Here is a 16,658-nt window from a genome sequence, read left to right as displayed (position 1 = left end):
TTCCCACATTTTCTCTCATGCTTTCTTGTTTATCCTTTCCAAAATAGGTTAGCATTATTTTATCGTGATTAAAACCAAAAGACCCCCCAAAACCAACAATACAGGAATTTGGATTGGAATTCTCTGATTATCCCCTTTCCCCAGCACACATACACAAATATAGATGTATACATATATTTTTGGAGGATGGACAGAAAATTTGACTTCTTTACAATATTCTCTTTGCTATACAGAAATATGATATTGCTCTCCTTTTACTCAGGACTTCCTTTTTTTTTTTTTTTTTAAATTGAGACGGCGTCTCGCTCTGTTGCCCAGGCTGGAGTGCAGTGGCTTGATCTCGGCTCACTGCAACCTCTGCCACCCGGGTTCAAGTGATTCTCATGCCTCAACCTCCTGAGTAGCTGGGACTACAGGTACCCGCCACCATGCCTGGCAAATTTTTTTTTATTTTTAGTAGAGATGGGGTTTCGCCATGTTGGCCAGGCTGGTCTCGAACTCCTGACCTCAGGTGATCCTCCCGCCTCGGCCTCCCAAAATGCTGGGATTACAGGTGTGAGCCACAGCGCCTGGCCTTAATCAGGACTTCTGTTTATCCCTCAGTAAAGCTTTGCAGGATTTTTTTCTTTCTTTCTTTCTTTTTTTTTTTTTTTAAATAGAGACGGGGTCTCACTCTTACTCCCAGGCTGGAGTGCAGTGGCGTGATGGTATTTCACTACAGCCTTGAGCCCAGGCAATCCTCCTGCCTCAGCCTGTTGAGTAGCTGGGACTATAGGTGTGTGCCACCATGCTCAGCTGGTGTTTTTTTATTTTTTATTTTTTAGAGATGGGCTCTCGCTATATTGCCCAGGCTGGTCTTTGAACTCCTGGCATCAAGTGATCAAATGATCTTCCTGCCTCAACCTCCCAAAGTGTTTGAGTTACACGTGTGAGCCACCACACCCAGCCCTGGATTTTTTTCTTATAAGCCCTGCTTAGATCTTGTTAAATTCAATTTTTTTTTATTGTGGTAACATGTACACAACATGAAATTCACCATCTTAACCATTTCTCAGTGTAGAGTTCAGTGGCATTAAGTATACTGATACTGGAATACAACCATCACCCACCGTTTATTTCCAGAAATTTTTTCATCTTCCCAAACTGAAACTCCATACCCATTAAACTCCCTATTTCCCCTACCCATAGTCCCTGGCAACCACCATTCTACCTTGCCTCTATGATTTTGACTACTCCGGGAACATCATATAAGCAGAATTATATAATATTTGTCCTTTTGCAATTGGCTTATTTCACTTAGCATAATATCCTCAAGGTTACCCATGTAGAATATTTCAGGATTCTTCCTTTTTAAGGCTGAATTGTATTCCATTGTATGTAGATACCATGTTTAGTTTATACATTCATCTTCTGAGAGACACTTAGAGATTTCCACCTGAAATTAAAATATTTTGTCTTTGTTGCTGCTGCTGAAAATACATGACTTTTTAAGTCTATTTTTACAAGTTTTAAGTGGTTTTTGCTGTCACATTTGAAAGCTATTGGTTTATAATTAAAATTGTTATAACCAGCCGCTTTATTAAACTCTTTGTCATCAATTCTAATTGTTTTTCAGTGCTTGTATTAGATTTTATAATGATACAACCATATGGTTGGCAAATAATGACAATTTGGTTTTCTCCTTTCACATACATTTCATTTGCTTTCACCGAATCAGTCAACATTTCAGAGTAACGTTAAATGATAACAGTGAGTGGTCATCCTTGTTTTGTTCCTGATTCAGAATATCTTCACTAACATATAATATGTATTGATTTTACTTATATATTCTTTAGCATGTTAAGGAAATATTTTTATTCTTAATAGTTTAGAAAATACGGGCATTTGAGATGAATTACAAATCAAGAACAAATGTATGTGTGTGTTTTTTCTTAATACAATGCTTTCTTTTTTACTGTTACCTGGAGTTGGGCCAGACTTCACAGGTTTAGGGCACAATCCTCTACAAGACTGCTCTCCCTTCAGATATCAGCCTCCAGTTTGGGGGTCCCCAGGATCACTGTCACTTCTGACCAGGTAGCTATAGTTTTGGGTCCCCCAGGCATTCCCTCAGGTTTGATGATTGGATGGAATGACTCTCAGAACTTCAGAAAGTGCTAAACTTACAATTATAGTTTCATTATAGCAACAGAATATAAATGAGAGGAGAGGTATAGGAGTGTTTGGGATGGTTCCAAACAGGATGCTTCTGTTGTCCTCAGGTAGCAATATGCAAAATATTGCCACCCAGGGAAGCTCCCCGAAGCTTTGGTATGTAGAGTTTTTACTGAGACTTTATTATTTAGGCCTGATTGATGGAATCATTGACATGTGGTTGAATGCAGTCTCCATCACCCTTCACTCCTCAGAGGTCTCCTAATATGGCTCAAAGATCCAAGCCTTTAATCACATAGTTGGTCTTTTTGGTGTGGCCAGCAGCCATCCTTAGGTACCTTGTTAGCATAAACTATCAGGCCTGGCACAAGGGGCCCACAATGAATAGCAAAGGTACTTCTGTCACTTAGGAAATTCAAGGGTTTAGAGGTCACCTCCCAGGAACTGGGATCAAATGCCAATCAAATTCTTTTTTTTTTTTAACTTTTTAATTTTTGTGGGTATATAGTAGGTATGTATATTTATAAGGTAGATGAGATACTTTGATACAGGCATGCAATGCATAATACATCATGGCAAGTAGGGTATTCATCTTCTCAAGCATTTATCCTTTGTGTTACAAACAATCCAGTTATACTCTTTTAGTTAATTTTAAATGTACAATTAAATTATTGACTATAGGTCAGCCTGTTGTGCTATCAAATACTAGGTATTTTTCGTTCTGTCCCATGAACCATCCCCACATCCCCTACTCCACCCCCACTACCCTTCTCAGCCTCAGAGCCTTCTACTCTCTGTCTCCTTGAGTTCAGTCATTTTAATTTTTAGCTCCCACAAATAAGTGAGAACATGTGAAGTTTGTCTTTCTGTGCTTGGTTTATATCACTTAACATAATGTCCTCTAGTTCCATCCGTGTTGTTGCAAATGACAGAATCTTATTCTTTTTTATGGCTGGATAGTACTCCATTGTGTATATGTACCACATTTTCTTTATCCGTTCATCTGCTGATGGACACTTAGGTTGCTTCCAAATCTTGGCTGTTGTGAACAGTGCTACAACAAATGTGGGAGTGACTCTTTGATATACTGATTTCCTTTCTTTCTTTTGTTCTTTTTTGTTTGTTTTGAGACAGAGTCTCATTCTGTCACCCAGGGACTGGAGTGCAGTGGCATAATCTCAGCTCACTGCAACCCTTTGCCTCCTGGGTACAAGTGATTCTCCTGCCTCAGCCTCCCGAGTAGCTGGGATTACAGGTGCCTGCCAACATGCCTGGCAAATTTTTATATTTTTAGTAGAGACAGGGTTTCACCATGTTGCCCAGGCTGGTCTTGAACTTCTCACCTCAAGTGATCTGCTCACTTTGGCCTCTCAAAGTGCTGGGATTACAGGCATGAGCCACAGTGCCCAACCACCATTTTCCTTTCTTTTGGGCATATACCCAGCCGTGAGATTGCTGGATCATATGGTAGTTCTATTTTTCTTTATTTGAGGAACCTCCAAGCTGTTCTTCATAGTGGTTGTACTACTTTACATTTCCACCAACAGTGTACGGGGGTTCCCTTTTCTCCATATCCTCTCCAGCATTTATTATTGCCTATCTTTTGGATAAAAGCCATTTTAACTGGAGTGAGATGATATCTCATTGTGGTTTTGATTTGCATTTCTGTGATCAATGATATGAGCACCTTTTCATATGCCTGTTTGCCATTTGTATGTCTTCTTTTAAGAAATGTCTATTCAGATCTTTTGCCCATTTTAAAATCAGATTATTAGGTTATTTCCTATAGAGTTGTTTGAGCTCCTTATACATTCTGGTTGTTAATCCCTTGTCAGATGGATAATTTGCAAAGAATTTCTCTCATTCTGTGAGTTGTCTCTTCTCTTGGTTGATTGTTTCCTTTGCTGTGTAGAAGCTTCCCTCGGCCTGGCCCTCCGCCCCGCCATCCCTGAGACGGAGTCTTGCTCTGTCGCCCAGGCTGGAGTGCAGTGTTGTGATCTTGGTTTAACCTGATGTGACCCCATTTGTCCATTTCCGCTTCACCAACCAATTTTTTTTTTTTTTTTGAGACCAGGTCTCACTCTGTTGCCCAATCTGGAGTGCAGTGGTGTGATCTTGGCTCACTACAGCCTCGACTTCCTGGGCTCAAGTGATCCTCCCACCTCAGCCTCCTGAGTAGGCTGGGAGTGGGACCACAGGCGTGTGCCACCATGTTCGGCTAATTTTTTTGGAGTTTTATGGAGATGGGGTTTTGCCGTGTTGCCCAGGCTGGTCTTGAATTTCTGGGCTTAAGTGATCTACCCACCAGACCTCAAAAAGTGCTGGGATTACAGGTGTGAGCCACCGTGCCCAGCCGCCAACCATATTCTTTATTACATAACTGTCAATTGAGATGATTTGTATAGATGTGATCAAAATTACATTGTATGAAATTATTACATTAATTCAGTTGAGTCAACAAATACTTAAGCCTGTTGTATCTGTGCCAAATATTCTTCTAAATGCTGAGATAAATTTTCTACTTTTAAATGTCAAATTCACTTTGGTAGTATTTCAATCATTTATCCAACAAATATTGAGTGTCTATTCTGTGCTCCAGGTACTGGTTTCCAACAAATATTGAGTGTCTATTCTGTGCTCCAGGTACTAGTTTTAGATATAGTGGTGAACAAATCAGACAAAACTCCTTGTCTTCATGGTGCTTACTTTTTAGTGGCAAATTTATATTTACATTCTCAAGTCAACAAGATCTATAGTTTATTGTCTGGGTACTTTCATTACTGTGTTTGAGTATTGGGATTTTATTAGGGCATGGAATAGGTAACTTTCTTTTTCTCTGCACAGGAATAGTTTGTATAGCACAAGAATTACTATTTATGTGAAAATCTGAAATATGTTAAAATATGGAGATACTTTTTGATATTTTTCCATTTCATTTACTTCTTTAAACATTTTATATATATGCTTTGATTTGCATTTCATATATATATACACATATATGTATTTCTTCTTCATTATATATGAAATGAAAAGGTAACATAGCATAGTAGTTAAGAGTGAGGACTCTGGAGCCTGACTACCTGGGTTCAGTCCCCATCTTTGCTGTTTGCTTTCTGTGTAGCCTTGGAAAATACTCTTCCTTTGAGCAACGCAGCACTTCAAAATGTGTTTTATATACAGCATCTAGTTGTTTTTGTGGTGGAAACCCTTTTGAAATATCTAAATTATCATGCTGCTAGAAAGGTAAATCCTTTTAACACAGTATTCTTCACTTGCCGAGGGATCTAGGGCTTCAGTTTTTCACTCAGCTAATGTGCATCTGGATGGGTATTGTAGGAAACTATTTATTTGTGTACTTTTTTAAATGATAGATTTTTATAGAAACAGTTTGTATAGTTTTTAGAATTAATTTTAAAGAGGAGCTCTAATTTTTTACATCTTAAAACCTCTTCTTTTCAGTTATAGCAATTGTCTTATATTTGATGATGCCTATTGTGAACATAAGTGAAGTACTTGGACCCTTGTGCCTTATGCTACTCATGGGAACTGTCCACTGTCAAATTGTGTCTACTCAGATAACAAGACCATCAGGAAACAATGGAAATCGAAGAAGAAGGTAAGATGAGAAATTACACTGTAGTTGTATATTTTCTGGGAGAGTTATTGTAGAGATTTATAAAACCTTTGATTAATTTAAAATCTCCCTCTTTTGTGTTTTTCATTATTTTTTGGCTTAGAAAATGAATGCATTACTTTGCACTTTTCTCCTTGATGCTGAGAAAACCTTGTTACAAACTTTCAGTTCCAGTTTGGGATTTTTGTCATTCAGTACAGTTGTTTAAAAGGAAAATTTCTATACTATATTATTATTTATAAAATTTATCATATATTGGCTTCAAAGAAAACTTTCTCTTTGAAATTCAGTCTTAATCAAAATTTGGTGAAAATTCACTGTAAACAAGGATCTTGGTACATTTGGTTAGCGCTACCAAAGTTTTACCTTTTTTCAAAGATGTGTAATAAGAATTGATTTCTAAGTGGTCTAAACTTTTTTTTTTTCTTTTTGAGACAGTTTTGCTCTTGTTGCCCAGGCTGGAGTGCAATGGCGCAATCTCGGCTCACTGCAACTGACACCTCCCGAGTTCAAGCGATTCTCCTGCCTCAGCCTCCCAAGTAGCTGGGATTACAAGCATATGCCACCACACCCAGCTAATTTTTTTTTTTGAATTTAGTAGAGACGGGATTTCACCGAGTTAATCAGGCTGATCTAGAACTCCTGACCTCAGGTGATCCACCCGCCTCGGCCTCCCAAAGGGCTGGGATTACAGGCGTGAGCCACTGCGCCCAGCCATCTAAACTTTTAATAAGGATTTATTTGGCTTTTCTTTACATATTGAATTCATGTTATATTTTAATCGATTATTATATGGTATATGTGAGTTTTGGAACTGTTGAAATGTTCTTAGGTATATGCAGTGTTATTTTCCAAAAGTTATGTTATCTTCCCTCAGAATATCTGTAGATTTTTGCCTGCATAAGCAATTACTAAATAAGAATTTTCCATTAGGTGCAATGAATTTCAACATATTCTTATTTTTGAATGTTATTTTAAAAACTTTTTAAAAAAGATTTCTTGTAAATTCAGTTAAATTAATGGAATGTTTTCTAAGGAAATAAAATGCTATGCTATGTCTTATTGATATCTATAGTATATATCTTTTGTCTAGGATATCAATAAAAAGTGATCAGTTGCTACTATTCTATGTTACCCTTATAAAATGTGCCATAAGAGGTAGATTCCTAACATCCATATTTAAAGAAATTGCTCCTTCTGCTAGTGGTGTTGAATGTGCCTGAACAGACTCTTGGTCATACAAGTGGAATTTTTTTTTTTTAGTAGATTCTGAATAGCGGTTCTATTTCTTTAATGACTGAACAAAATGGTAGCATAGGACTTTGGTTTGGAATCTGGTTTTGCCCTCAAATCAGAAAGTTCTTGCATAGTTTATCCTCAGAATATGAAGTTAAACTGTACTTGATTTAAGGTAGTAATTTGTCAGTATAATTTTCTGTGGGGATATTTTTGGCAGAAATAGAAAGGGTCTTGAATAATCTGAAATTATTGAAATTTTTTTTTGTAGAAAATTACGAAAAACTGTAAATGGTGATGGGAGCCGAGAAAATGGAAATAACTCCTCTGATAAAGTCAGAGGAATAGAAACTTTGGAATCTGTACCCATTATTGGTGGTTTTTGGGAGACTATCTTTGGCAACAGGTGGGAGTCTTTTTTACTTAATTTTGTATTCACATAGTGTTTACAGAATGTATAGTATCATCAGGCCATAGGAGTAAGTAGTATAGACTTATCTTGGTGTGATTTTTAAGGGTTATCAGAGGGCTTGCTTACTCAAAATGTTGTCTTCACTGTCTGTTTTGTTACCTGTGAATGCAGTAATCTATCATGGAAGTATTCTGTTTTTTTTTTTTTTTGAAACGGAGTCTCATTCTCTCACCCTGGCTGGAGTGCAGTGGCACGATCTTGGCTCACTGCAACCTCTGCCTCTTGAGTTCAAGCGATTCTCCTGCCTCAGCCTTCTGAGTAGCTGGGATGACAGGTGCCCGCCGCCACACCCAGCTAATTTTTGTATTTTATTAGAGACAGGGTTTAACCATGTTGCCCAGGCTGATATCGAATTCCTGACCTCAGGCCTCAGGCATGAGCCATCGCACCTGGCCTGATTTCCTTTCTTTTGGTTATATACCTAGCAGTGGGGTTGCTGGATCATATGGTAGTTCTATTTTTCTTTATTTGAAGAACCTCCAAGCTGTTCTTCATAGTGGTTGTACTACTTTACATTTCCACCAACAGTGTATGGGGGTTCCCTTTTCTCCATATCCTCTCCAGCATTTGTTATCGTCTGTCTTTTGCATAAAAGCCATTTTAACTTGAGTGAGATGATATCTCATTGTGGTTTTGATTTGCATTTCTGTGATCAGTGATATGAGTACCTTTTCACATACCTGTTTACCATTTATTTATATGTCTTCTTTTGAGAAATGTCTAGTCAGATCTTTTGCCCATTTTAAAATCAGATTATTAGATTTTTTCAATAGAGTTGTTTGAACTCCTTATATATTCTGGTTATTAATCCCTTGTCAGATGGATAATTTAAGACTTTCTCTCATTCTGTGAGTTTTATTTTCACTTGGTTGATTGTTTCCTTTGCTATATAGATGCTTTTTAACTTGATGTGATCTCATTTGTCCATTTTGCTTTGGTTGCCTGTGCTTGTGGAGTATTACTTAAGAAATCTTTGCCCAGACCAACATCTGGAGAGTTTCCCTAATGTTTTCTTTTAGTCATTTCATAGTTTGGGGACCTAGGTTTAGTTCTTTAATTAACTTTTATTTGATTTTTGCATATGGTGAGAGATAAGGGTCTAGTTTCATTCTTCTGCATGTGAATATTCAGTTTTTCCAGCATCATTTATTGAAGAGACTGTCCTTTCTCTAATGTATGTTCTTGGCATCTTTGTCAAAACTGAGTTCACTGTTGGCCGGGCACAGTGGCTCATGCCTGTAATCCCAGCACTTTGGGAGGCTGAGGCGGGGGGATCATTTGAGGTCAGGAGTTCAAGACCAGCCTGGCCAACATGGCCAAACCTTGTCTCTACTAAAAATACAAGAATTATCCGGGCGTGGTGGTGGGCACCTGTAATCCCAGCTACTTGGGAGGTGGAAGCAGGAGAATCGCTTGAACCTGGGAGGCAGAGGTTGCAGTGAGTCAGGATCTCACCACTTTACTCCAGCCTAGGTGACAGAGTGTGACCCTGTCTCCAAAAAAAAAAAAAAAAAAAAAAAATGAGTTCGCTGTAGATGTATGGATTTATTTCCAGATTCTCAATTCTGTTCCATTGGCCGATGTGTTTTTATGCCACTACCATGCTCCTTTGGTTACTATAGTGCTGTAGTACAATTTGAAGTCAGGTAATGTGATTCCTTCAGTTTTGTTGTTTTTACTTAGGATAGCTTTGGTTATTTTGGGTCTTTTGTGATTCCATATAATTTTTATTTTTATTTATTTATTTGAGACGGAGTCTTCCTCTGTCATCCAGGCTGGAGTGCAATGGCGCGATCTCGGCTCACTGCAACCTCCGCCTCCCAGGTTCAAGCAATTCTCCTGCCTCAGCCTCCCGAGTAGCTGGGATTACAGGCGCCTGCCACCACGCCTGGCTAATTCTTTTTTTTTTTTGTATTTTTAATAGAGATGGGGTTTCACCATGTTGGCCAGGCTGGTCTCGAACTCCTGACCTCAGGTGATCTGCCCACCTCGGCCTTCCAAAGTGCTGGGATTACAGGTGTGAGCCACCATGCCTGGCCGATTCCATATAAATTTTAGGATTGTTTTTTCTATTTTTGTGAAGAATGTCATTGTTATTTTTATAAGGATTACATTGAATCTGTAGATTGCTTTGGTTAATATGGATATTTTTAACAATAGTCATTCTTCCAGTTCATAAACTATGGAATATCTTTCCATATTTTTTGCGTTCTCTTCAATTTCTTTTTTTTGAGACTGAGTCTCGCTCTATCGCTGAAGCTGGAGTGCAGTGGCATGATCTCGGCTCACTGCAAGCTCCACCTCCTGGGTTCATGCCATTCTCCTGCCTCAGCCTCCCGAGGAGCTGGGACTACAGGCACCCACCACCGCGCCCGGCTAATTTTTTGTATGTTTAGTAGAGATGGGGTTTCACCATGGTCTCGATCTCCTGACCTCGTGATCTGCCCGTCTTGGTTTCCCAAAGTGGTGGGATTACAGGCGTGACCCACTGCGCCCGGCTGCGTTCTCTTCAATTTCTTACATCTATGTTTTATAGTTTTCATTTTAGAGATCTTTCACTTCTTTGGTTAATTGCTAGGTGTTTAATTTTATTTGTAACTATTAGAAATCTTGTAACTTTCTTGATTTCTTTTTTAGATTGTTTGCTGTTGGCATATAGAAATGCTATTGATTTTTGGCTGGGCGCAGTGGCTCATGCCTGTAATCCCAGCACTTTGGGAGGCCGAGGCGGGAGGATCACGAGGTCAGGAGGTTGAGACCATCCTGGTTAACACGGTGAAACCCTGTTTCTACTAAAAATACACACACAAAAAAATTAGCCGGGCGTGGTGGCGGGCACCTGTAGTCCCAGCTACTTGGGAGGCTGAGACAGGAGAATGGCGTGAATCTGGGAGGTGGAGCTTGCAGTGAGCCAAGATCACACCACTGCACTCCAGCCTGGGCGACAGAGCAAGACTCCATCTCAACAAAAAGAAATGCTATTGATTTTTATGTCAATTTTGTATCCTGCAACTTTAATGAATTTGTTTATCAGTTCTGATAGTTTTTTGGTGGAATCTGTAGGTTTTTCCAAATACAAGATCTTATTATCTGTAAACAAAGGTAATTTGAATTCTTCTTTTCCAATTTGTAGGCCTTTCATTTCTGTCTCTTGTCTGATTGCTCTAGCTAGGACTTCTAGTACTATGTTGAATAACAGTGATGAAAGTGGGCATCTTTGTCATTTTCCAGATCTTAGAGGAAAGGCTTTCAGTTTTTCCTCATTCAGTATGATACCAGCTGTGGGTCTGTTATGTGACTTGACTTTTATTCTTTTGAGGTATGTTCCTTCTATACCCTGATTTTTGAGAATTCTTATCATGCAGGGATATTGAATTTTATCAGATGCTTTTTCATCATCATTTGAAATAATTATATGGTTTTTTTACTTCATTCTTTTGGTATGATATGTCACGTTAATTGATTTGTATGTATGTTGAACCATCCTTGCATCCCTGGTATAACCCTACTTGGTCATGATGAATGATCTTTTTATTTATTTATTTTATCTTATTGTTATTAATATTTGAGACAGAGCCTCACTCTGTTGCCCAGGCTTGAGTGCAGTGGCATGATCTTGGCTCACTGCAAACTCTGCTTCCCAGTTCAAGCGATTCTTGTGTGTGAGTCCCCCATGTAGCTGGGACCACAGGCATGTGCCACCACATCCCTCCCTAATTTTTTGTATTTTTTGTAGAGGTGCACAGAAGTCAAGTATTGAGATTTGAGAACCTCTGCCTAGATTTCACAGGTTGTATGGAAATGCTTGGATGTCCAGGCAGAAGTTTGCCGCCGGGGCAGGGCACTCATGGTGAACCTTTGCTAGGGCAGTGTGGAAGGGAAATGTGGGGTGGGCACCCGCATATAGAGTTCTCACTGGGGCACTTCCTAGTGGAGCTGTGAGAAGAGGCCCACTGTCCTCAAGACCCCAGAATGGTAGATCCACCGATAGCTCGCATTGTGCACCTGGAAAAGCCGTAGACACTCAACACCAGCCCATGAAAGCAGCCAGGAGGGAGGCTGTACCCTCCCGGTGATACTTGATATCATTTTAATTTTCGGGAATGTTTTAAGACTTGTTTTTTGGCTATAATATGGTATATCCCTGAAAATGATTCATGCACTGAGGATAAAAATGTGTATTCTATAGCCAGTAGGTAAAATGTTCAGTAAATGTCTGTCAGGTCTATTTGGTCTGTAGTGTAGATTAAGTCCAATTTTTTTTGTTGATTTTTCTATTTGGATGATCTGTCTAATGCTGAAAATGAGGTTGAAGTCTCCAGCTATTATTGTATTGGAGTCTGTCTCTCTCTTTAACTCTAATAATATTTGCTTTATGTATCTGGGTGCTTCAGTGTTGGGTGCATATATATTTACAATTGTTTGTCCTCTTGCTGCATTGACCCCTTTATCATTATATAATGACCTTCTTTAACTCTTTTTATAGTTAAAGTCTATTTTGACCAATATAAGTATAGCTACTTGATATGGTTTGGCTGTGTCCCCACCCAAATATCAACTTGAATTGTATCTCCCAGAATTCCCACGTATTGCAGGAGGGAGCCAGGGGGAGGTAATTGAATCATGGGGCTGGTCTTTCCTGTGTTAGTCTCATGATAGTGAATAAGTCTCACAAGATCTGATGGGTTTATCAGGAGTTTCTGCTTTTGCTTCTTCTTTCTCTTGCCGCCGCCATGTAAGAAGTGCCTTTCACCTCCTGCTGTGATTCTGAAGCCTCCCCAGCCTTGTGGAACTGTAAGTCCAATTAAACCTCTTCTTCTTCTCAGTCTCAGGTATGTCTTTATCAGCAGCATGAAAATGAACTAATACAGTAAATTGGTACCAGTAGAGTGGGGCGTTGCTGAAAAGATACCTGAAAATATGGAAACAACTTTGGAACTGGGTAACAGGCAGAGGTTGGAACAGTTTGGAGCGCTCAGAAGAAGACAGGAAGATGTGGGAAGTTTGGAACCTCCTAGAGATTTGTTGAATGGCTTTGACAGCAATGCTGATAGTGATATGAACAATAAGGTCTAGGCTGAGGTGGTAACAGATGGAGATGAGGAACTTGTCGGGAACTGAAGCAAAGGTGACTCTTGTTATGTTTTAGCAAAGAGACTGGTGGCATTTTGCCCCTGCCTTAGAGATTTGTGGAACTTTGAACTTAAGAGAGATGATTTAGGGTATCTGGCAGAAAAAATTTCTAAGTAGCAAAGCATTAAAGAGGTGATTTGGGTGTGGTTAAAGGCAATCGGTTTTATAAGGGAAGCAGAGCATAAAAGTTTGGAAAATTTGCGCCCTGACTATGCGATAGAAAAGAAAAACCCAGGCCAGGCGTGGTGGCTCACGCCTGTAATCCCAGCACTTTGGGAGGCCGAGGTGGGTGGATCACCTGAGGTCAGTAGTTCAAGACCAATCTGGCCAACATGGTGAAACCCCATCTCTACTAAAAAAATACAAAAATTAGCCAGGCATGATGGTGGGTACTTGTAATCCCAGCTACCTGGGAGGCTGAGGCAGGGGAAATTGCTTGAACCCAAGAGGCGGCATTTGCAGTGAGCTGAGATCACACCACTGCACTCCAGCCTGGGTGACAGAACGAGACTCTGTCTCAAAAAAAAGAAAAAAAGAAAAAGAAGAAAAGAAAAACCCATTTTCTGGGGAGAAATTCAAACTGGCTGCAGAAATTTGCATAAGTAGCAAGGAGCCTAACATTAATACCCAAGCAATGGGGAAAATGTTTCCAGGCCATGTCAGACACTTTCATGGCAGCCCCTCCCATCACAGGCCTGGAGGCCTAGGAGGAAAAAGTGGTTTTGTGGGCCGGACCCAGGGTCCCCATGCTGTGTGCAGCCTTGGGACTTGGTGTCCCATGTCCCAGTTGCTCCAGCCATGGCTGAAAGGGGCCAATGTACAGCTCAGGCTGTGGCTTCAGAGGGTGGATGCTCCAAACCTTGGCAGCTTCCACGTGGTATCGAGCCTGCAGGGGCACAGAAGTCAAGAATTGAGGTTTGGGAACCTCTGCCTAGATTTCAGAAGATGGATGCCCAGGCAATAGTTTTGCTGCAGGGGCAGGGCACTCATGGAGAACCTCTGTGAGGGTAGTGTGGAAGGGAAAAGGTGGGGTTGGAGCCCCCATACAGCATCCCTACTGGGGCACCGCCTAGTGGAGCTGTGAGAAGGCCACCATCCTCCAGACCCCAGAATGGTAGATCCACCAACAGCTTGCACTGTGCTCCTGGCAAAGCCTCAGACACTCAACACCAGCCTGTGAAAGCAGCCAGGAGGGAGGCTTTACCCTGCAAAGCCCCAAGGACAGAGCTGCCCAAGACCATGTGAACCCACCTTTTGCATCAGCGTGACCTGGATGTGTGAGACCTGGAGTCAAAGAAGATCATTTTGGAGCTTTAAAATTTGACTCCCCCACTGGATTTCGGACTTGCAAGGGCCCTGTAACCCCTTTGTTTTGGCCAATTTCTCCCATTTTGAACGTCTGTATTTACCCAATACTTGTATCGTCATTGTATCTAGGAAGTAACTAGCTTGCTTTTGATTTTACAGGCTCATAGGCGGAAGGGACTTGCCTTGTTTCAGATGAGATTTTGGACGCTGGACTTTTGGGTTAATGTTGAAATAAGACTTTGGGGGAGTATTGGGAAGGCATGATTGGTTTTGAAATGTGAGGACATGAGGTTTGTAGAGGCAAGGAGCAGAATGATATGGTTTGGCTGTGTGCCCACCCAAATCTCAACTTGAATTGCATCTCCCAGAATTCCAGTGGGTTGTGGGAGGGGCCCGGGGGGAGGTAATTGAATCATGGGGGCTGGTCTTTCCCATACTATTCTCGTGATAGTGAATAAGTCTCACGAGATCTGATGGGTTTATCAGGGGTTTCCGCTTTTGCTTCTTCCTCATATTCTCTTGCCGCCACCATGTAAGAAGTGCCGTTCACCTCCCGCCATGGTTCTGAGGGGCCTCCCCAGCCATGTGGAACTGTAAGTCCAGTTAAATATCTTTATCTTCCCAATCTCGGGTATGTTTTCATCAGCAGCATGAAAACGAACTAATACACTACTCCTGCTAATTTTTAGTTTCTATTGGGATGGAATATCTTTTTCCATCCCCTTATTTTCAGCCTGTGTGTATCTTTATAGGTAAAGTTTGTTTCTTGTAGGTAACAGATCATGGATTTTGTTTTTTTAATGCATTAAGCCACTCTATGTCTTTTGATTAGAAGGTTTAGTTCATTTACATTCCATGCCATTATTGATAAGTAAGGACTTACTCCTGCCACTTTGTTAGTTGTTTTCTGGTTCATTTGTGATCTTCTCTTCTTTCTTTCCTTCCTATCTTCCTCTTAGTGAAGGTGATTTTCTCTAGTGGTATTTTAAAATTTATTTCTTTTTATTTTTTATGCATCTTTTATTATTTTTTTAATTTGGGGGTTACATTGAGGCTTGCAAATAATATTTTATAACCTATTTTTTTAAACTGGTAACACTGATTGCATAAACAAGCAAACAAACTCATAAACCAGCAAAGAGAAAAGTAATAAAAACTGTACACTTTCACTCTGTCCCCTTGCTTTTTAACTTTTTGTTGTTTGTATTTATATCTTATTGTACTGTCTATGTCTTGAAATGTTGTATTCTTTTAAATTGGTTCATCTTTTAGTCTTCCTGTTGAAGATATGAGTCGTTTACACACGACAATTACAGGGTTATAATATTCTGTCTTTTTTGTGTATTTACTATTACTTATGAGTTTTGTACCTTCAGATGATTGCTTATTGCTCGTTAATGTCATTTCTTTCAATTTGAAGAACTCTCTTTTGCATTTCTTGTAGGCAGGTCTGTTGTTGATGAAATCCTTCAGCTTTTGTTTTTTTCTGGGGATGTCTTTATTTTTACTTCTTGTTTGAAGTTTATTTTTGCTGGGTATAGTATTGTAGGATAAAAAGGTTTTTCATTTAGCAGTTTAAATATGTCAGACCGGCTGGACATAGTGGCTCATGACTATAATCCCAGCACTTTGGGAGGTCAAGATGGGAGGATTGCTTGAGGCCAGAAGTTCAAGACCAACCTGGGCAACATTAGGGAGACCCAGTCTCTACAAAAATAAAAAATAAAAAATCAGCTGGATGTGGTGACATGTGCCTGTGGTTCCAGCTATGCTGGAGGTTGAGACAAGAAGATCACCTGAGCCCAGGACATTGAGGCAGTAGTGAGCTGTAATTGTGACAGTGAACTCCAGCCTGGGCAACTGAGATCCCCATCTCAAAAAAAAAAAAAAAAAGGGAAAAATAAGTAAGTAAATAAATATGTCATACCACTCTCTCCTAGCCTGTAAAGTTTGCACTGAGAAGTCTGCTGCCAGACATATTGGAGCATCTTTGTATGCTATTTGTTGCCTTTCTCTTGCTGCTTTTAGGATCCTTTCTTTATCTTTGATCTTTGAGGGTTTGATTGTTAAATGCCTTGAGGTAATCTTTGTGTTAAATCTGTTTGGTATTGTATGACCTTCTTGTACTTGAATATTGGTATCTTACTCTAGATTTGGGAAGTTTCCTGTTATTATCCCTTTGAATAAACTTTATACTCCTATCTCTCTCTCTACCTCCTCTTTAAGGTCAGTAACTCTTAGATTTGCTGTTTTGAGGCTATTTTCCAGATCTTTTAGGTGTGTTTCATTCTTTTTTATTCTTTTTCTTTTGTCTCCTCTGTGTCTTTTTAAATAGACTGTCTTGAAGCTCACTAATTCTTTCTTCTGCTTGATCAATTCTGCTGTTAAGAGACTCTGATGCATTTCTTCAGTATGTCAGTTGCATTTTTCAGCTCCAGAATTTGTTTGATTTTTTTTTTTTAGTTATTTCACTCTCTTTGTTAAATTTATCTGATAGGATTCTGAATTCCTTCTGTGTATTCTTGAATTTGTTTGAGTTTCCTCAAAATAGCCTTTTTTTTTTTTTTTTTGAGACAGGGTTTCACTGTCATTGCTCAGGTTGAAGTGCAATGGTACAATCTCGGCTCACTGCAAACTCCACCTCCTAGGCTCAAGTGATCCTCCTGCCTCAGCCTTCCAAGTAGCTGGGACTATAGGCACATGCCATTGCACCCAGCTAAT

General features: G+C 39.8%; 1 protein-coding gene across 12 annotated transcripts in view; it reads left to right on the top strand.

The window, feature by feature from the left end:
• PHTF1 (putative homeodomain transcription factor 1) overlaps positions 1-16,658 on the top strand; it is a 61,702-nt gene that overhangs the window by 27,044 nt on the left and 18,000 nt on the right. For all 12 annotated transcript variants that reach the window (XR_010129887.1, XR_008669908.2, XM_031009097.3 and 9 more), the window contains 2 exons: positions 5,614-5,770; positions 7,296-7,430. Coding sequence is in view for 10 of the 12 variants with exons in the window: in XM_031009097.3 (XP_030864957.1) it covers positions 5,614-5,770; positions 7,296-7,430 (292 nt within the window). In the remaining 2 variants the exon portion in view is untranslated. The remainder of the gene's footprint in view (positions 1-5,613; positions 5,771-7,295; positions 7,431-16,658) is intronic.

Source organism: Gorilla gorilla, chromosome 1 (assembly GCF_029281585.2).
Source record: "Gorilla gorilla gorilla isolate KB3781 chromosome 1, NHGRI_mGorGor1-v2.1_pri, whole genome shotgun sequence".
In the NCBI taxonomy this organism is placed as follows: Eukaryota; Metazoa; Chordata; class Mammalia; order Primates; family Hominidae; genus Gorilla; species Gorilla gorilla.
Note: the sequence above shows the minus strand (reverse complement) of the source record. Positions and strands in the feature narration are given on the sequence as shown.